The sequence below is a fragment of the Pseudonaja textilis genome, chromosome 1, assembly GCF_049901715.1.
Source record: "Pseudonaja textilis isolate UNSWEBS1 chromosome 1, rPseTex1.2, whole genome shotgun sequence".
NCBI lineage: Eukaryota > Metazoa > Chordata > Lepidosauria > Squamata > Elapidae > Pseudonaja > Pseudonaja textilis.
This window is the reverse complement of record NC_141990.1, coordinates 144,439,569-144,460,878: the sequence shown is the minus strand read 5'-3', so window position 1 is coordinate 144,460,878 and position 21,310 is coordinate 144,439,569. Positions and strand designations below refer to the sequence as shown.

General features: G+C 37.6%; 1 protein-coding gene across 3 annotated transcripts in view; it reads left to right on the top strand.

Moving 5' to 3' along the window:
* The window catches only part of RANBP17 (RAN binding protein 17), a 182,129-nt gene extending 162,182 nt beyond the window's left edge, over positions 1-19,947 (top strand). For all 3 annotated transcript variants that reach the window (XM_026710357.2, XM_087918698.1, XM_087918703.1), the window contains 3 exons: positions 12,389-12,487; positions 16,657-16,784; positions 19,222-19,947. In XM_026710357.2, coding sequence (XP_026566142.1) covers positions 12,389-12,487; positions 16,657-16,784; positions 19,222-19,318 — 324 coding nt within the window. In that variant the 3' untranslated portion in view covers positions 19,319-19,947. The remainder of the gene's footprint in view (positions 1-12,388; positions 12,488-16,656; positions 16,785-19,221) is intronic.
* Positions 19,948-21,310: the final 1,363 nt, after the last annotated feature.

Genomic DNA, 21,310 nt, shown 5'->3' with positions numbered 1-21,310 from the left:
CCTTGTTTTTAGACAAGTTATCTGCCTTCCTCTAAAAACAAAGATTGTTATTTATTTCATAAAATGTATAGAAGAGATTTCGTATTTCGTGTCTGAAAAACAAATTGCATTGGAAGATTGTATCTTTCATCCCTAGAGATTTTTAATTGGCTGACCATTGTTGAATATTTTTTCTGCTTTAAATGGAGCTGTTCTGTATAGGTGACATCACTATGAAGGTAATACATAATCAGTTTCTGGGAAAAAAACTATATTAAATCTATGGAAGCAAGTCTTATATTACATTTCATCCTATGACCTGTCCCTCTTTCACTCTCAGATTGAATAAGAGTTTAAAGTGAAATCTGCTGAATCTGTTTTTATACCTTAAATAAGGATGAGTGATCTAGGGCTCCAAAACTACAAGTTTCCCATGAATATTTTTGAGTAGTTTTTGAACTTTGACAAAAATGGTCCCTCACAGGCTCTTGTGTAGGAAACAAGGGAGGGAGGGAGGAAGGAAGGAAGGAAGGAAGGAAGGAAAGGAAGGAAGGAAAGGAAGGAAGGAAGGAACCAAAAATCCCAGCAAATTAAAATTAAAACAAGCAGCCATACCTATTTTTGCTCCTCTGTTTATCCCACCAACTTGTTTCTCAACCTTGGGAACTTTAGATGTTTGGACTTCAACCCTGGGATTTCCCAGCCAGCATGTTGAAGTGAGAGTCCACACATTTCTCAAGGTACCCAAAGTTGAGCATTATCCCAGCTTACGTTTATTGAATAAGCCTCTGTAGGACTCCACAGCTTGTCTGAAGTGCTTGTATCTTTTTTTGCCTTATGTAAACTATGCATGCTAGTATAGAGGAGGACCCAGCTGCTGAGTTATATTCAGTATCTGTGGGGTTGTATTGTCATTGAAGCAGCAAAAATAGAAGGCTTTGTTTAGTTCACTTCATATGAATTGACAGAAAGGCAATCAACTTTCTTTTGCCATGAAGAACAATATTCTGCTCTGCAGCAAACATTTTCATCAACATCAGCTAAACAGAGGAATTCAAGAAGATGAGCACATTAATAGTAGTTACAGAGAAGAGAAATATCCAGGAAGATTTAAATCCTTCTGTTAGATAGTGGTTATGCGAAATCTTGTAGAATTTTATGAAATGAAAAAGATTTTGATTACTTTTTATTGTGCAATAAGTGGGCGTGATTACCATCTTAATGACATCTGTCTTTCATCTTTTTGATTAAGTACCTCAGTAGTCATTTTATGAGAATGTGCTTTTAAATTGCAAGTTGGTCACAGTGCAAGTTTTAGAACAAAGTGTTTAAAAACAGTTTTAAAGCAAAGAGACTGCAAGTGACTGTATTGAGAGATGCAAATTTGCAGCACGTCTCCTAAATACTACCTTGTTTAAGGATAATCCTTTGGAAGCCTCCTTGCTCAATAAGAAATTTAAAACTTAGGCAGATCTGCTAAATCTTGTTCATCGTTATAGTTTTTAGTAATATTTAGTTGTATGTAAGGAAATGAGTTAGTTTAAAAATTGATACCAAATAGGAGTCGCTACAAAGTAAGAACTTATGAGATGGACAGGAGAAGTAACCCCCACATTCTTTCTCTTCCTACTCTTGTTTTGAAAAATGTGTTCCACAATATTGTCCCTTAATTAAGGCACTGCATTTAATATCAGCCCAGCCAGATGATGAGTGTACCTGGAAGGTGCCATCTTGAAAAACTTTCGGTTTCAGCAACCTGATAAACATAATCTTTCTCCGAACAATTTCTAATAGAAAATCATGGAGAAGTTCATTTGCTATTATCATGTACTGAAAAAGGATGGCATAGATGCAGTTATGAGCCAAATGGATAAGGGAGGTTCCAGTAGAAGTTTAGGGACAGATACAAAGTGATTGGTTGTCTAAAATCATGCTTTTCTATGACCCTGCTGCCAAATCCATTGTTAGAAAAGACATGATAGGCTGGTATTCAAAAGAAGAGGCTGCCTCCATTTTTTTCTTCTCTCAAGAGACACTTATAACTGATGATGCTTTTTTTTTTCCTTCTCATTAATCACATGATAGTGATTGTCCAAAGACACAGTGCTCTCCAATCCCTGAAAATTCAGTGCAGACACATTGGGAATAAGTTCAACAAGGGTTTATGCTTGCATTGCCCAAAAGAGAACAATATTTGATCAAGTCCTCAAGTTCATCATAATCTCCAATATGTAGCATGATATGCACTGTCAGGAAATGACTTCTGTAAATTTTCAGGCAGAAGAATGCCATACAGCAGCCCAATCAGCTGTTCACTGAATCCAGCCTTGCAGAAGAAAAATCTGCACATTAAAAATCACAGATGGATACAAAGTTTGGAAACATCTGTCGGTTGCTTTGCTTACTCAAACACCAAGAGCTTTGGTGGAATTTTGCATAGATAAGAGTAAAAAGGCAAAAAAAAAAAACCCAAAAAAACTCATCTTTGTGTTGCTTCACAATAAATGGCATCATGAAGCAACACAAAATCAGCAACCCAGAATTAAAATAAATAAAATAAAGCAACCCAGAACTAAGGAGAAATTTCCTAATGACGAGAGCAATCAACCAATGGAACAGCTTACCTTCAGAGATTGTGGGTGCTCTATCGCTGGAGATTTTCAAAAAAGAGATTGGGCAACCATTTATCTGAAATGGTAACCCCAAGCAAGGGGTTGGACTAGAAGGCCTCAAAGGTCCCTTCCAACTCTATTATCCTATGTTCTATTAATGTGGTCCAATCAGGCACCTCTCTCTTGATTTTTATAAGAGGAAGTCTCAGCAATATTTTTTGAGCTGAGTTAACACAGCAGCAACAGCACCCAAGTCTTGTCTTACTATAAGCTCTATCTCTCTAGACTTATTTGTATGTGCAGCAGATGGATTATAGCTATCGTTTTTAATAAGTCACACTTCTATTTCCTGCTTCCCCATTTCAGTTGGATTTTACTTTCAGATTAAAGGCAGCCATTTGGTTTAATACCCTGTCAGCTTTTTCAAAGGCTTGCCAGCTGTCAATACTGTAGTTTCTGTAATAAAATGTAAGAGATGATAGACTACTAGCTTTTTAATCAGTAAAGAAATACCATTATATATTATTTGATAATGTAAACTGAGAGACATAACTAAGTCTGAGTGCTATTTTTTAAATGTCTTCCTGAATCAAAGAAGGAAATAATTGGGAAGTGCAATTATAATTGCCTTATATCTGATTTTTTTCCATCCCTTTCAGAGGTGGGCAGGTTTGGGAAGTCTTTTCTGAATAGTTGCACCAATGCCACTCTCGCTATTCTCCCTATACTCATTCCCAGAAACACTTTGCAGTTGTGCTTTTTCTTTTCTGACTCTGATAATATCTGTAGAAAAAAGCCATCTCACTTACATTAAAGATACTTTAACGTCAACTACGTAGCATTGTGGGAAGAGTAGAGTCCTTTAAGGTTAAAGGCCAGGTTAGGCTCTGACCTATTGACTTATGTAATTTGGGGATAGATTAACAGAGTTAGAAGGGACCTTGTAGGTCATCTAGTCTAACCCTACCTCCAAGTGGGAGACCCTACACCATTTCTGACAAATGGCAGTCCAGTCTCTTTTTGAAAGTCTCAAGTGATGGCGCTCCCACAACTTCAAGCTGTTCCATTGGTTGATTGTTCTTGCTGTCAGAAAGTTTCCCCTTATTTCCAGGTTAAATCTCTCCTTGTTCAGTTTCCATCCATTATTCCTTGTCTGGCCTACAGGTGCTTTTGAAAATAGCTTGACCCCTTCCTCTCTTTGGCAGCCCCTCAAATACTGGAAGACTGCTATCATGTCTCCCCTGGTCCTTCTCTTCACTAGACTAGTGAAGTTCCTGTAACAATTCTTCAGATGTTTTAGCTCCAGTCCCCTAATCATCCTGGTTGCTCTTCTCTGCACTTTTTCTAGAGTCTCAACATCTTTTTTATAGTGTAGTGACCAAAACTGGATCCCAAAAAGATTGCCTGCTCTTGATATACAGTAGTTTATTCGGCCAAGATAATAGTTGTTCTCCTAAGCTTTTATCTCTTTGTCTTTTATCCTTTTAATTAGATATGCTAGACTTTCTGCATTCAAAATACATAGTCTTTCGCTGAGGGATAAGCAGAGATAATTCTCACACAAACAGAACAAATAGAGGGATAGACCAGAACTTGATATTACGAAAAATTTAAAATGAAAACTTATGAGAAATGCTCATCCCATCCAAAAGAGTTTCAGTTCCAATCCTTTACATGAGGACAAGAGAATCAGGAACAAGGATTTGAACATCGAATATAGTGAAAATAAAACATGCATTTGATATAGAGCTATTACTGGAATTCTTTCATAATGGCTCTTTAGCTTTTTTTATAATACAGCAGAAATTCTTGAATTTCTAAGATACCTATTCACCTGCTTTCAGTCTAGCTTGCTAGGGAGAAGTCTGATAGCCATGTCTTTTTCTGTGTAGTTAAGGCTAAAGTAAAAACATTTAAGCAATCTGTTCGTATGGTTTTACTGGGAATTCTGGGGACTGCAGTTCCAATACATCCTGGAAGTAGGAAAGATGGAAAGTTTAAAGACATTAAGATCAAACTATATTGCTTGCAAAGGATACACTTCATATTTCTTTCTTACAGAAAACAAATACTCAAAAGTAGAGAAGTGACTGATCTTTTCTTTAAAAATACAGATTTAGATTCTGATTCTGGAACAAATCATTTGAGGAATGGCAGTTTAGTGAGCAGGAAAAAGGGCTGGGTCTATTTTCTCTGATCTAAATTGCCTTTTTCTAGCATACCTATTCCATTTCATAAAGGGATATTAGCTTATATTTTGCCCTAATTTTTTTAAGTTCACAATATTGTTTTAATGCAAATGCAATTTTTTTAAAAGAGCAGGTACCACAACATGTTGTTTTTAATTAATTTTGAGGACTGCTGAAGCTACAAGAATATCTTGCAAATGTTGAAAGCTAAAAAGAGGACTTCAGAATTTTTACTCCTGTTTTAAAATTGTAAAGAGGACAAAGGTCCTTCAAAGATGTAACAGATTGTATTGTACTTCTACTTTGTGACAGTTTGTGTCCAGTTTTTGTGCCTTAACATCAAACCCGAATTCCAGGAGAGAAATGTATTTTTTTTAAAATTAAGGATGATCCTAATGTTGTCCTCCTTCCTTTGCTTATTCAAATAATCCACCATTAAGCAATTTTACTGTTGAACCAGAGGTTCTTTCATTAATTTGGGGGGGAAAGACAGAAACTTGCTGTTATTGTTTTCTCTTCCCTTCTACTTATCTATGTTCCATTGATAGATTTGCTTTCTGCAGAATAGCTGGCTGGCATTTTCTAAACCTTCTGAAATGCAATTCTTTTTGAATCCATTGTTTACTAACCCCTTCCCATCAGAGGTGGTATTCAGCAGGTTCTGGCCAGTTCTGGTAGTGGAAATTTTGAATAATTTGGAGAACCAGCAAATATCACCTCTGACTGGAGATTTTACAGTGTCCTTCCCCTGCAATGTCCACCAAGCCACGCCCACAGAACCGTTAGCAAAAAAAAATTGAATCCCACCACTACTTCCCATGTACTACTGCATATTGTGTATAAATATAAATAAAGTGCTGCTTAAGATAAGGACTTCTTACATCTAAAGTGGTTTGCAGAACTTAAGCCCCCCCCCCTTTTGGCCTTGTGGAAGAGCATTAAGACCTGGCTCTGCCAACTACCATGGGGATCAAAGAGTAGTATATAGTCCTTGGGGTGGCTGGTGCCTTGAGGATCCCCTCCTCACCTTTTAACAATATTTGTATATTTTTCATTTGTTTTATTCTCTGTTTTATTGTAAATCTACCAGTCATTTATATTGTGAGCTGGGTGGTGTATAAATTTGATTGATTGATTGAAATTAGCTCTTAGCAGCTGGTTTGACCAAGATGACATAATGTTTTTTTCTCAAGATTTACACTGAGAATTTTTGATTATCCTCTATGAAATATTCTCTACTTTGGTACAAAGGACATTATTTATATGACAAGTTACAATTGTACAAGGTAATGCAAGACGGAGTGCCACTTTTATCTTTATACACCCTAGAAACAAATGGATGAGATAAAGGTTATGGTGAGACTTTTTCTTTGAGTTTTAAAGGTGCTAAATTAAATAATGGTTCCATATGTACATTCTGTTGGGTCCATCTTTCCCAGTATTTTCTGTGACACAGGCAACAGCTTTCCAGGGCCTCAGGCAGAAGAATATCTTTACCCCTGAGATTTCCCCCCCCCCTTTTTTTTTAAGTTCCCAGAGATTGAAATTGGATCTTCTTCAGTCTGCTAGAAGGGTTTTGTTTTGTTCTGTTTTGTTTTTATCTATATTGGTTAGAAGAGAAATGTTTTAGCTCCGAGCCGGACTCCGAGGTTGATTAAATAGGGATCAAGTGCAAAATAGGAGGAAAAATAGAGTATAGAATCACACATTTTACATAAAACTATCGTTTTATTTTCTTCTATAAAGGTATTGGACAAACTCTACAGTTTTTTTGCAAATTCTCCACAAAACATCCAGTAGATACTTTTCTATCATCTGTTACCTGTCATAAATATTTCCTCTAGATAGAAAATTTCAGCATCAACACAGTTTAAATTTTTGGGGAAAATTAAGGAAATTATTGATGAAATAAACAAACCTTACTTCTTGATTCTCTGATAATAGGTATGATCCTCATTAATAGAAATAAATCTTGAAATGTAAGAGTAAAGAATTTATTGGGGGGGAATTAATAAACAATTTAATGACCAAAGTATTGCTTCAGTACTTGGATGTGTCCATGTGTTGTGTATGATGATTCCATGTAATGACATTAACTTGTCTAAGAAGCTTATATCTAATGGACAGGTCAATTCCAAATTAATCTGTTTCAGGAAATATTTACTAGGAACCATTGTTACTTGCCTATAGATGAAGTGTTTCATTTTGTTTACTGTGTATAGAATTCAGGTATGGAATTGGTTGCGAGGGTCATAGAAACATCAGATACTCACATTGGCACTACGTCATGTGAGTCCCATTTATTTTCTGAAGTGCTATACATTAGTCCAGTGGCCACTGGGGCTTACGTTCCCTGTATTATATAATTTTTTGTTGTTGTAGTGCTAATGACACCTGTCTCTTTCAACCAATTTTCAAAGAAAAGTCCTTCAGTGTGGGCCTCATTCAAAATCTACTTTGACCTGGTCCTAGACTACATGTAACTCCAAACTCCCACAATCAGTGTCAATCGATTAAATAAGGTTGTCCGATGATGAACAATGTGTGGGAACTATGCACAGCAGTTTGTGATTGATGCAGTTGTTAATATGTACTAATAGGGAATTGAAGAATGAAGTGCTGAACATATTAAATTTGTCTCATACTGATTTATATCACAGGGGTCTCTATCCAAGCTGGCCTTTGAGGTCCTAAATAGAGTTTTCCTAGGCTTGTTTGTGAACAGCCTAGGCCCCTGGTGGCGAACCTTTGGCACGCGTGCCAGAGGTGGCAGGCAGAGCCATCTCTGTGGATATGAGTGCCATCGCCCCAGCACAGAGTATGCCTTAGGGCATGCATCAGTAAGCCGTGGGCTCTTTCGTCCCTCTGCTGTGGTTCCATGTCTGGTGATCCCACAACTGGCTGGGTGGTTTTTGAGAATAAATATGGTCTGCTATGAGACAGAGGTTTGGTTATGGTGATCAGTACAATACAGTGTGTGTATGCATGTGAGTATAATGTAATAAAGAATAAATACGGTCTGCTAATGAAATAGAAGTTTGCTTATGGTGATCAGTACATGAGGATCCACACTGCAGGAGCTGTTATTTTTATTTCTGTTTGAGCTAGTGATAGTTCGGGTGAAGAGCTTGAACTTCTTTGCTAATTGTAAAAGATGACACATGATATGCTTTTACATCTTTATCATAGTGAATAGGAATACGAATATCTATACACAGTAATTAAAAATACAGTAATCTGATTAGGCGGATTATAAAATGCAATGTTAATAGGGTGCACTAGGAGTATTATTTACGTGGCTGCAATATTAAAAATTGTTACCTTACTCTGCTAATTACATGTTTAGCTTCAATTCTCCCACATAGCTTCAATCTATTTTACTAGAGAAACTGACTTTTTTTCTGGAATAAAGAGACCTACCTTTCATCAAGGTTCAATCCAGAGGGCAATGCTCAATTCTGGATCATTCACCTATGAAAAAGACAGGCAATAAATTCAAATTTTTCATTTTCTTCGGGTTTTCTTGACTTGTGAACTATTCAAAAACCTCTTATCATTGTTGCCTTCATCTGAATCGTTTTGAATTTGTTGGTACTTTCATAAAATATTATACTCAAAATTAGACATGGCATGTGCTCTCCCTCTCCAAGGTCTAAGTGGAGCAAAGGAAAACTCTGTTATTACCTCCCTTATCTTGAATATCGAAAAGCCGCATACAATGGCATCTTTCTCCCCTCCTCTTTTATAGCAACAACATCAGAGTGCTAACTCAGGTGTAAAATGTTCCACGTTAACCTTGTACGTGCATACACATGCAAACGTTCATTTATTTCTAAATTTTGTTCGTATTCTCCATTCATTAAAAATTTTCCTGAAATTTCAGGTTTCTCTCCAGTTTAATTAGTTTCTTAGAAGCTACTACAAATATGGAACAATGGCCTGCTACAACATCTGGATTATCACTTTTTCTCTGAGGGTGCATCCCTTTGTGGAATAGCCTACCCTCCATGACGCACCAGACAGCCATGCTAACCTGACTCTTAAAAACTCACTTTTGACTTTAGTTAAAGTATAAAATCACATTTATCCTTTAATAATTTGTTTTTCTTTTTTAAATATACTTATAACATTCAAAACAGATTTTTGATTCAGGCTTGATAAATTCAAATTATGATTCCAATAGAAATGATTCTTAGCATTATCTAGTGCAGGGATGTCAAACTCAATTTCATTGAGGTCCACATCAGGGTTGTGTTTGAGCTCGGAGTGGGTGGGTGTGGCCATGGTGGGTGTGGCCAGGGGAGGGGGAGGCCGGCTTGACGTCACTCGTGTCAGGGGCACCTGTGGTGGCCACATGCTAAGGCAGAACTTCCCTCAGACCCTACCACACTCTCATGATCTTCCTTCCTTTTCTCGTCTTCTCTTCTTTTTCTTTCCCTCTTCTCCTTTCTTCTTCCTTTCCCTCTTTCCTTATTTTTCCTTCCTTGTTCTCTTCCCATCTTTCTTTCTATTTCTTTCTCTTTCCTTTTCTCCTTTCCTGTTCCTTCTTGCATGCTCAAATGCAAAACATTTCTCCTTTTGTTTTGTTTTTAGTTTTGCTAGCTCTCTGCCGAGGCTGTCGCGGCTGAAAACAGGGCCCAGGAAGGCTGCGTGTGACCCCCCTGAGCTCAGTTTTTGCTGACAGAGGCACTGCGGGGCAGTCCTTTGCTGTTTCCAGGGCGGTCCTGCAGGCCAACAGGCCTTGAATTTGACACCCCTGATCTACTGCAAAGGTGGATCGAGTGAACCCAGAGAGAAGTTTAGGTGGCTAGCTAAAGCAGTGGATTTCTGGAGTTGCTCTGCCAACTGCCCCCCTCAGGAAATGGTCTACTGGAGAAGAATTCATTATTTTCTCTCTTCCTCCACCACAGCTTCTTCTCCATTCTCAGACTTTCCACCACAGCTAGAAATGGAATTACGTTCCCTAGAATCCACAGTCTATGAGGACCCTATGTCCTAAGCATGTTGTTTCGCCACAATGTCCTAAGCATGTTGTTAAAGTCCAACAAGTCAAAGATATCATATTTGTAGCCAGAATCTTAATACTGTTAAGCCTATGTCCCCAAATAAGGAGCTGATTTAAAAAATTATTGCTGGGGCGAAATATCTTATTTAAAAATATTGTGATAGGAATTAGTCAGAGATGTTCCCAGGGTTTGTTTTTTTTCAGGTAAATCACCACAATGTATGAATTAATAGATGGATTGACAGAGCATCCGTATACAATATAAAAGCAACAAAAAGTATATTCTTTGTTTTTGATCTTTTGAGCTTTTATGGTAGAAGATTTGATATCAAAATAATGTACAAATGTCTTTATTTTCCCACAGGCAAATTATTAAAATTATTTTAATATTGGGATATGTGTATATAGAGAATGCATTTTAGCATATTGCATACACGATCCATTGTGTCACTTTTTTATGGGCTTGGATGATGGCTTGCTCTCCACATGTACTGGCAGCAATAAAGTGAAGCCTTGCTTTTATTCTACAGTGTACTTTTTGTGCTGAAGTTTCAAGTAATCTTTGATAATTTCCTTGTTCTGAGTGATTTGCAGGGCTCCGAATATCTCTTTTCATTTAGTGAAACATGTTGTTTGACTTATTCTTGGGCAGTTATTACAGTCTGGCTTGCAGTGTATGGTTAGTTCTCTAGGGACTCAGTTCACTGTTACTTCTTGGCCTTGGAAAAATAATTTAAGGTTTTCCACATTTTCTTTGTGTTTGATATTGGGTTGGATGCTTTATTTATAGCAGTAGTATGTTACAGCTTAATGGACAGATTTTATAAGTGTAATACTCTAAACCTGATTAAGCATTATCTGCTGTTTGTGCTAAGGGTACTGTGCCGTCAATGTGAGGGTTCTGCATTCTTTGCTTGTTTATTTTGTACTGTTTTGGAGGCAGGGCTTTAAAATTTCAAAGCAAATTATGGACAATAATAAAAGTATCTTCAAAATACTTAACTACACCCTGCCCAGAACTGATCCAGTATTTCTTAATAGGCTGTGCAAATATTTACCTGAAGGGTAACAGAAAGTAATTACCGACTGATTTCGGAATAATCATTTTTTACAATTCTTTGTCTATAAATTTTCTCCTTAATATTTTGTATATTTTCTATGCTTCGAAAGATTGGTTCTCCAATACCTTAGGACATGCTTCCCACCAGACTTTGACAAACATCAGTTTGCCTACAGGGGGAACAGGTCAACAGATGATGCCATAGCTACTGCCTTACATTCTGTCGCGAGCCATCTAAAGAAACCCAGAAACTATGTCAGGATGTTTTTCATTGACTACAGCTCGGCCTTCAATACTATCCTGCCAAGCATCCTTATTGAAAAGCTGACTGACTTGGATTTTCCCTCTTCCATCTGCGACTGGATCAAAGACTTTCTGAGGAACCAACCACAAACAGTGAGGTGTGGGTCTGTCACATCCACCTCCCTGAAGCTTAGCACTGGCTCCCCACAGGGCTGTGTGTTCAGTCCCTACCTGTACTCACTGTACACACATGATTATGTATTGTCTGACCCATCCATTGTGATCGTTTGCAGATGATACTACCATATTGGGTCTCATTACAGGTGGAGACGAAACAGTGTACAGTAGGGAGGTTCAAAAACTATCCTCATGGTGCCTAGAAAACAACCTGCACCTAAACATCAGCAAGACAAAGGAGATGGTGTTAGACTTCCGGAAGAAGAGAGGGGAACCCGCCCCACTTTACATCGAGTGGGGCTGTGTGGAGAGAGTTTCCTCCTTTAAATTCCTGGGAATCTACCTCAGTGAAGATTTTACCTGGGAAATCAACACAACCCAGGTGACCAGAAAGACCCAACAGAGACTCCATTTCCTTAGGGTCTTGCGAAAGAATAAAGTGGAACGACTGATGACCTCCTTTTACTGATCCACAATAGAAAGCATCCTCACATATTGCATTACAATGTGGTACGCTGGCTTGACAGCCGCTGATAGAAAGACATTACAGAGGGTGGTGAGCACAGCACAAAATATCGTGGGCTGTTCCCTGATACCACTAGATGACATCGCTAGGGCTCGCTGCCTTAGAAGAGTGAGGAAAATTCTCAGGGACAACTCATATCCCAATCAGCACTTCTTCACTCTCCTACCATTAGATAGGAGATAGAGAAGCATAGCCAGCCACACCATCAGGCTGAAGAACAGTTTCTACCCGTGGGCTGTCAGATTTCTGAATGGAAAATAACTTCATGTCAACATAGTATGATAGACTTGCGGGGCCGGCACGTTGTGCAACAAGTCCACATAGTGTAATAAGATTGGAACTGGGTTGGGGACTTCTGTCCTCACTGTGAGTTGTGTTTTGGGGGAAGTGCACGAAAGGAGGCTCAGCCAATCTCATTGTACACATGTTGCACTCTGACAATAAAGGTAATAATAATATTCCAGAAGAGCTTTGTTGTCTGTTTTTAAGCCTCATACTACATAAAAATTCCAGAACTGTGGGTCAAAGATGTATAATGAGCATATTAAATATTTCAGCATATATATTTTTCTGAAGAAAATATTTTCTTTCTTTCAGATGATGTCCATCCTTATGAACACTATAATTTTTGAGGATTGTAGAAATCAGTGGTCTGTATCAAGACCACTCTTGGGTCTCATACTCCTCAATGGAAAAGTAAGTATCCCATAACTATAAATGGCACAAATCTACTTGTGGACTTACCCCTAGATTCTGCTAAAAAAGAAAACTGAATTCTGTATTCCCTTTTAAGGGAATCTGAATGAAAATACTCAAAAAGTGTAAACTTGAATTTATGTTGCCCTGCTTTGATTGCAAAAGCTGTTGAATCCATTGCCTTCCTTAAATATGAGATAAACATACATGACTTGTCTAAGATGAGCATCATGACACTTGGTTTATGAGCATTCATTTCCACACATGCAGAATATCACAAGCTACTGTCTGCATTTTATAGCTGTTATTTCTATTATTTTATTGTTGTGATAACTCACCAAAATTCCCATTATATTAAGAGCTGCTGGGAGATTGCACAACGTCATTCATCTCCAGTAATAGATAACCCAGTGGAAAGCTTCAATCCTAAATTTGAGTGGAGGTCAAAGTAGGTTCTAACTCAGATGGCTTCAACCTAGTGCAGGGGTGTCAAACTCGATTTCATTGAGGGCCGTATCAGGGTTGTGTTTGACCTTGGGGGGCCAGGGAGGCATGGCCAGCTTGACGTCACCCTCAAGGCTCCATTTTCGACTGTGACTGCCTCCTGCAGTCCTCTGCCAACAAAAATGGAGCTCAGGGAGGCCTCCCCAGGCTCTGTTTTCTCTGGCAGAGTGCTGCAGGAGGCCATTGTGGCCGAAAATGGAGCCTGGGCAGACCACACACGACCTCCCTGAGCTACATTTTCACTGGCAGAGGCACCTGGCTTCCCTGAGCTCAGTTTTCGCTGGCAGAGGTGCCCATGGGCCAGACCTAAGCACCCCGTGGGCCGGATGTGGCCCGCAGGCCTTGAGTTTTGAAACCCCTAGTGCCTATTATTATGTAGAATAGAATAGGGTGACCAACAATTCCTTTGAGAACTCCTAGAGCTGAGATGTTGTATGTTGCATCTCAGAACAGCCTTGTTCTTCTGCAGTGATAGAAGAAATACCCAGTAATACATATCAGTTACTTGTGATAAGTAAGAATTAAAAGAGGAACTACAGATGATTGGTTAGCAGCAATTTGAATTTATTATGACCTGGCTGGAAAGTTTGATCTTCAGGGTTGAAAGCATATTTTTCTTAGGAAATTATCATTTGTAATTTGATATCATCCAGTAAAGTAGCAACTTGGCCATCAGCCCATACTTTCATACAGTATTATGTTTTGGAATTGTGATCTCCCATCATGCCATAGTTGATCAGTATGGCACAATATTTTCTCTTAAATGTTTCATATTGATTGTTGAGTAGTTCCATAAGATTGGAGATGATCTCACATACTCAGGGCAGCCTCTTCATTTATTCTTCTGCTTTGCAAATAAGTGTCCTTTCCTTTATTTTTATGGAACAAGCAGGCTCACTGTATACTCAGTGTATGCATAAACTTGTTTTAATGTTTTGATGTCGATATGTATTTATCCCAAACCTTTAGTGCAGTTCATTTTGTTACTGTCCTGGGGATAGTTCAGACTTGGATGCAATGAGTGTTTTTCAAAAAATTTCACCTGTATTCAAGCAACTCCCTGTACCCGAGCCGTCGAAGAAAACAGTTCCCAACAAAAATTCTGAAGTTTCCAAGTTACCATTAAAACCTTTGGGGTTTTTTAGTCATTGATACTTTTTCCTAATGATTCTGGTATTTTTCATACCACTGGATTTTGCAAGGGTTGCACATGGCATCTGGACTTCAAGCTGAAGTTGGATACCAGAAAGAAAGCTGTTTCTTTCAGTGCAGTACAATACAGTATCAGCTATTCTGTACATGTACAAGCTTGCAGCGGATGCTAAGGGATTGTTTCTGATGATATTGACCTGGAGTGTTCTCCATACTTCAATGCAAGTTCTGACTTTATTCCAAATCTATTTATCTCCTGGGCAGTCACAAGTGGCAGTGCATTACTGCTTTGGAGAATGAATTGTCTATACAATAAGATGGTGCTGGGAAAATATAAGACACTAAGATTAGCAGCAGCCGCATACATTAAAATTCAAACTGAAATCCCAGCTCTGGTAGGAAACTAATAGAAGAAGAAAATATATCAAGTATAGAAGCGCCGCCTCATCATTCACCTGTGCTGAAGGATCCAATTTTAACCATATCCAATAGCACTGTCATTCATCTTCTTGGTGTATTATTGTGATTTAAATCCAAGCTCCATACGAGAAGCAGTTCTTTTAAAATGATTGAGAGGGAATAAGGGCAAATTCAGTGTTTAGAAAAAGTTTATGACATCACAATATTATCCCTTTATAGATGGAAGCAATATTTCCTACTTTGGGAGGAAAACTAATCATTTTCTATCTGCCCTGAGTCACTGCATCATTATAAAAGGTGGAAATAAGTAGTCTTATGCATTCCCAATCTTGTTCTTGGCAATACTTTTGTTTAGCCAATGTCTCTGATTTATAGTATTAAATATTAGCCTGGCTCTATATTAATTATGTGGTTTTGATTTTAGCAGCTTTAGTGTAAGAAGGAATTAAATATTTCACAAGGAAATATAGCTGTGCAATCATGAATAGTAAGAAATATGAGACGAGCACAATTTTCCTTCTTCTGGACCAATATTGCATTCTAATGATCATGGAACAGGTTCATCGTAAAATGTATCTGTGTGGCATTATTTATCTACAAATCCTGAGCAGATTCTGAGTTTGCCTGGTTTAAATGCAGTGTGGGGATGGATGATTTTTTAAGAAATCTATTTATTGAAGATATGGGTGACAACCAGCAACAAATATGCTATGTGCTTGTAACATTCACTGCTGTTTCCTTAAAAACCCAGCCGTATGGTAATTGGAGCCACTTTATTTCACTTTCATTGCAAAGCCAGTGGCATTTTCGTGGAAGTACATTGCTTAATTTCCTTCTGGAAAATGTGCAGGAACCTTGCAGTAGATTATATAATGAACTTTTCCATTTACATTGCTGACTTTAGATTATGGAAATGTATGTTCAACTGGAGGACTTCATGTTGATGATGTGCTTGGTTGCAGAGTTGTTATTGCTATTACAGCAGATGTACTAATTTTCAAAATTTCTAATCTAGAAATATTTTAGGATTTTATTTCTGGATTAATATTAGTAAATCATTGCTCTTTTTTTAAAAAAACTAAATACAATTGCAAGAAGTCACTAATGCCAGGGGATAAAATGAAATTATAGAAGTGCTCAAAATTTCCTATGTAGCCTGTATGCTGTAGTGCAGTGGTCCCCATCCTTTCCAGTTCTGCAGACCGAGGTTGAGGTGGGGGGGGAGAAGAGGATGGTTTCACTCGACACTTACACAAATGAACCTTTGCACTTGTACGATCCGGTTTCCATCAGGCCACACAGCCCTGGAGTTGGGCATTCCTGGTTTTATTATTGGGCTGGTATAGAGGAGATTCGGGTTCTGAATCTGCCTTTGGGCCATTCCCTCTTAACTCAAGCACAGGGAGGTTGTATGAGGAATAAGTAGATCTTAGAGCCTCCTAATGCTGGGAACGATTGAGAGCAAAAGAAGAAGGGGACGGCAGAGAATGAGGTGGCTGGATGGAGTCCCTGAAGCAGTCGGCGTGAGTTTAAATGGACTGTGCGGGATGGTAGAGGACAGGAAGGCCTCGAGGAACATTGTCCATGGGGTCGCGATGGCTCAGACACAACTTCGCGACTAACAACAATATGTGCTTAGATATAAATACATACCAAATAAAAAGAATGCTCCTGCTATTTCTATTATTTAATGTGTAACATAAACCATCTTTTAAAATCCTGCGTCTGACTCGGTGTCTTTCGATTTTTGTATGACTTAAATGCAACTAGCACTTTCTGGACTGTCCTCCATTAATCCTGTCCTTTTTGCCCTGTTGGCACTGGGATACAAGGGACCTACATATTTTCTCAAGCTGTTGTTTTAATGTGGCTTAATAGGTGAAAAATATCTATGTGAATGTCCCAGTGCTGTAAGTTGGATTAAATCATCTTGAGACATCTTTCCCACCATAGAACAGTATCGTCTTGAAAGGCAGTGGAAATTAGGCAATCATTCTCCCCAAACTGAACTGCTTTGTAGTCAGGGTTTGACAATCACTGATCCACTAAATTCAGTCATTTTTATTGTATTATTTTGCCCATTGTCTTGTCAGTACTTCAGTGAATTAAGGGCAAGTTTGATAAACAGCCAGCCTTCTGAAAAGCAAGAGTTCCTTCATCAGTGCTTTAGAAACCTAATGGAAGGAGTCGAGCAAAACCTGGTGGTAAAAAACAGAGACAGGTGAGCCAAACAAATATTTAAAGGTAAAATGATAAAATTTAACATGCATTAACTTTCATTGGGGGTGGGTGGGTGGGTTATACAACATACGTTAAAAGCTATAAATTCAGATATGTTTTATTATTTATTGCATGTATATTCTGTATTTTCTTGGAAAGCTTAAGGCACTGTCTTGCGGTTTGGGGGAGGGAGAGTGGGATTGCATCTCCTTTCTTCCACAGAAGAAATGCTGTCAGTTAGCCTAAGAAAGGGCTGCCTAAAGCCATTCCAGAGAGCTTCAAGGACAACTGGGAAATATTTCCTCGAGAGGATATATAGTTTTGTGCGGCTGTTTCTAAAATGGGGTATTTAAGTCTATTTAAAACTTCTTTATCCTTCCTAAATTACTTGTAAAACAATATAAATGAATTCATGAGTGGCAAGGGGAAATATCTTCAACACCTACAGATGCTGCTCAACTTAAAACTGTAATTGAGCCCAGAGTTATAAGTTATTGCAGTTGTAAGTCATCATATGACTGGACTCGAATTTTCATCATTTTTTGTGGCAGACATTAAGCAAATCCATTAACCTAGTGGACAGGTGTTTCCGGAAGCCAAAAGTAAACCCCAAAGCTGGCAAAAACCCTCAAAAGTCATGATCACGTGATTCAAGATGCTGCAAACAGCCATACAGCCAACTCAACATGACCAACTCTCTGCAGGACAATTCACCATGGGACAACTTGCTGCAGGACAATTCAACAGATACAAAAGTTAAATTAATTTCAACAGAACCATGGTCAATAATAGTAAAATAAAGAAAATCAATCCAGAAATAACAAGAGGTACAATAATTTCAATGAAAACATGGTCACCAATAATAAAACTGAATGAAGCTATAAGTACAACGTTGAATTGTCCTGTGGCGATTTGGCCATGGCAAGTTGTCATAGACCTTCCAGTAGCACCCCCAAACTATATACCTTTCCTTTCTAAAGGGATGCAACTATTTAAAATAAGTGGGTTTTCTGATTTCCCAATTCTGGTATTCATCCACCTGTAAGATGTCTATCAGTATCTCATTACATTGGTCCAGTCACTTTACCTAGAGACTTGATTCAGAATATGGACATCATCTTTCATTCTACAGGACATGCATATGGGGAAAATACTACATTTTAAAAAAATGAACCCCATGTGATTTCTCATTCTTTCATATTATATATATATATACTATTATTCTGAGTCCTCAACACTTTTCTGTAAAACAGCTTCCCAGAAGTGATATGACCTATTTTTGTTGTTCTCATAATATTTTAATGCAAGTGATAACATCAAAAAGATTTAACCACATTGGCACTCAGCAGGTAATATAAGAAGTCGCTTATAAGATGAGTGATCATCCGGAAGTAACTCTATTTTTGACAAGCAATGCTACTTTGCTAAAATACTTCATTATCTTTTGAAGTTAAGTTCCCCAATCCAGAGTCGTCCAGAAGAACAGTTGAATAATCTCTGGCCATTGACCATAGTACCTCAAACATATGAAAATGGCAGCTCAAAACATCTGGAGACCATCTAGATGTCCACACCTGCCATAGAATTGGTACAATTGTCTGGGAAGCTGCACTAATATTAAATGGCTGAAAATTTGTTTCTAATGGTATAAAAGAGGGTTTAGAATGGAATGAAATTGAAATTGAAATAGAAATAGAATAGAATAGAATAGAATAGAATAGAATAGAATAGAATAGAATAGAATACTTTATTGGCCAAGTGTGCCAAGTGTGATTGGACACACAAGGAATTTGTCTTGATGTAAATACTCTCAGTATACATAAAGAAAAGGTACATTTGTTAAGAATCAAGAATCATCCTTATTGGATCATCAGAAAATCTTGTTTTATGCTGTGCATTTATTTTGTGAGCTATCCATATATGGTATTCAGCTTTGTTCGGGTATTTTCCCACGTCATTATAGTTGTGCTTTTAAAGTTGTAGCAATGTTTCAGCAGAATCTCATCTGCCATCATCAGGCTTCTGTATTGTGTTCGCTGAAACATTGCTACAACTTTAAAAGCACAACTATAATGACGTGGGAAAACACCCGAACCTGCCATCATCAGGCTTCTGTATTGGCTTCCAATTCAGAAGCCTGATGATGGCAGATCAGATTCTGCCGAAACGTTGCTACAACTTTAAAAGCACAACTATAATGACGTGAGAAAATACCCGAACAAAGCTGAACACCATACGTGTAAGTACAACACAATGAGATGTCTTGGCTGCTGTCAATAACTGGTAATTTCTGATCATTTTATAATAGATGCCAAAAAAGACATCTGTATCTTTGTTTTTGGAATTCTGTCACTTTTTGTTTGATGGATCAGATTATATTATTCTAAATGATTTAACAGGAAAGATATTTTACATGTTTGTGACCTCTTTGATTACAGGTTCACCCAGAATATGTCCATCTTCCGCAGAGATATGGCTGAAACCTTGCGTTGTGAGGGTGTATCAGAATCAGGCAGTACAGAAATGATGAGCTGATACAGAGCTGGAAATGTGTTTAAATAATAATGAACAAACCTTGAAGTTGGGCACCATTCTATACTGCTGGATAGATTTTGATTTTCATGGAAAATATTTTTTTAAAACTGCCTTTTTGTATTTTGGGCATAAATGTAAGGATTCGTAACACTGGGAACAATTTAAACACAAATGTGACATAAAAAACAATGTTGCATTTCCTTATCCAGATTTCTAACTCTTTTTCTTTAGTTACATGGTACAAAAAAACAGAAATTAACCAAAGAACAAAATAATATATGTATTTTTCCCCTTTAAAACTGCAGCTGTTGAGATTTTCATTTCCAAAATTCACCTAATGCAGTTTCTCAAAAATTTATTTCAAGGGCAGTGATGATATCATCAATTTCTCTCATATTTTTGTTCAAGCCTTCGGAATGACTGGAAGCATAATTTTGCAACTAGATGACTATGTGTACCCTCTCTCTCTCTTTTTTAAAATGTTCATCTTAAATACATTGTCAATAAGAAAGATATTAAAGAAAATTTCTTGGCCTAAATAAAAGTGAACATGCTGAAATTGGTACTTTATAAAACATACAAATGGGAATACATTCTTTGGTAGAATATTAATAAAATGTTGTTTCACACATGCATCTCAGGTGTTTCATTCTTGGAAAAATGTATGTGTTTTTAAATGGTAAAATATGGTATGAGCAGGCTGTAAATCATGTGCTACTGTAAACAACCCCCAATAAGCACATAACACTCTTCGCCCACTAAAATACTTTATTTGTGTGCCTGAATATGTATTTTTGTATGTTAAGCCCTACCTTAGGGAGGTGCACCAAAAACAAGGAGAACAACTCATATCTCATAATTCAAGAGCTGTGGTATTAATTACTGATGAAATGCCCAAATGGCATGAAAAGTGTGATGGCAAAAAAAGAATTTTAGGGGCTGTCATCAATTATTTAATCTTAAAAGCTGGATTAACACTATTCTTATAAAGCATTTTGTGGAACCTATTCACATCAGTAGCGAAGCACAGTTTGGAAAACAAGAGAAACGATTTATGGAATGATCCAGTAATAAGCTATATATTGTGTGGTAAGCAGTGTGCAACTTCCTTTCAGTCATTTAATTAAATTACTATCAGGCAGCCTATCCACGTAAGTAGAACCTGCGCCTTTCCACATGTTCTTGTATAAAAGATGAATTGCCCACCAGTAATTCAGGCTGGGGTTTGTTTGTTTTTAATTTTGAGGAGACCACACATATTCTTTTAAGAGAGTCGTTTTTCTTTTCACCTGAGAAATTAGCCTTAAGTAGCCAATTCTTATGACAACATTCCCTCATATGGAATGTTTTCTACTAATAGATATTATTAGAGTTTCTGGATTTGATGAATGTGCATGTAACATCACTTTGCATTTTAAGAAAATGGCCTTTTTATATCTTATTTTATATCTTGGGCATCACTTTGCATTTTAAGAAATGTTCCTTTAGTTTCACTAATTTGAGCTTGAGAAGTACTACAACCTGCAAACTGACATGTTTTCATATTCCACAAAAACATTGACATTTTAAGTTTAGTAGTTGAAAGTCAGAATCTGTCCACTTTTTCTTTTTTCTTTTACATTATGCTAGACTAAGCATTGCTTTTACAGTAACTTTAGTAGGTCAATAGAGTAATTTTAATTCAGCCCTAATTTTGACTTAGGCATTGTGCCCTTCCAAAATTTTGCTTTCCTTCTTTGGCAATAAATTACATTTAATTTTGCATACATAAATACTTGGGGCTAAAACAATTAGGTCTCCTTGCACCCCTCCTAAAAGAATCGGGGAGGTTGGCAGGGAGCACGTGGGCTGTTGTTTTGTTTATCCAGCAAGGCATTTCATGCAGTCAAAAATCTTAAGCACTATTGTGCATCAACAAGCACTGAGCAGAACTGACAGTATGGACTAGAAACAGGAAGCGGGCTATTTCTAATCCACACTGCAAGGAGAAGA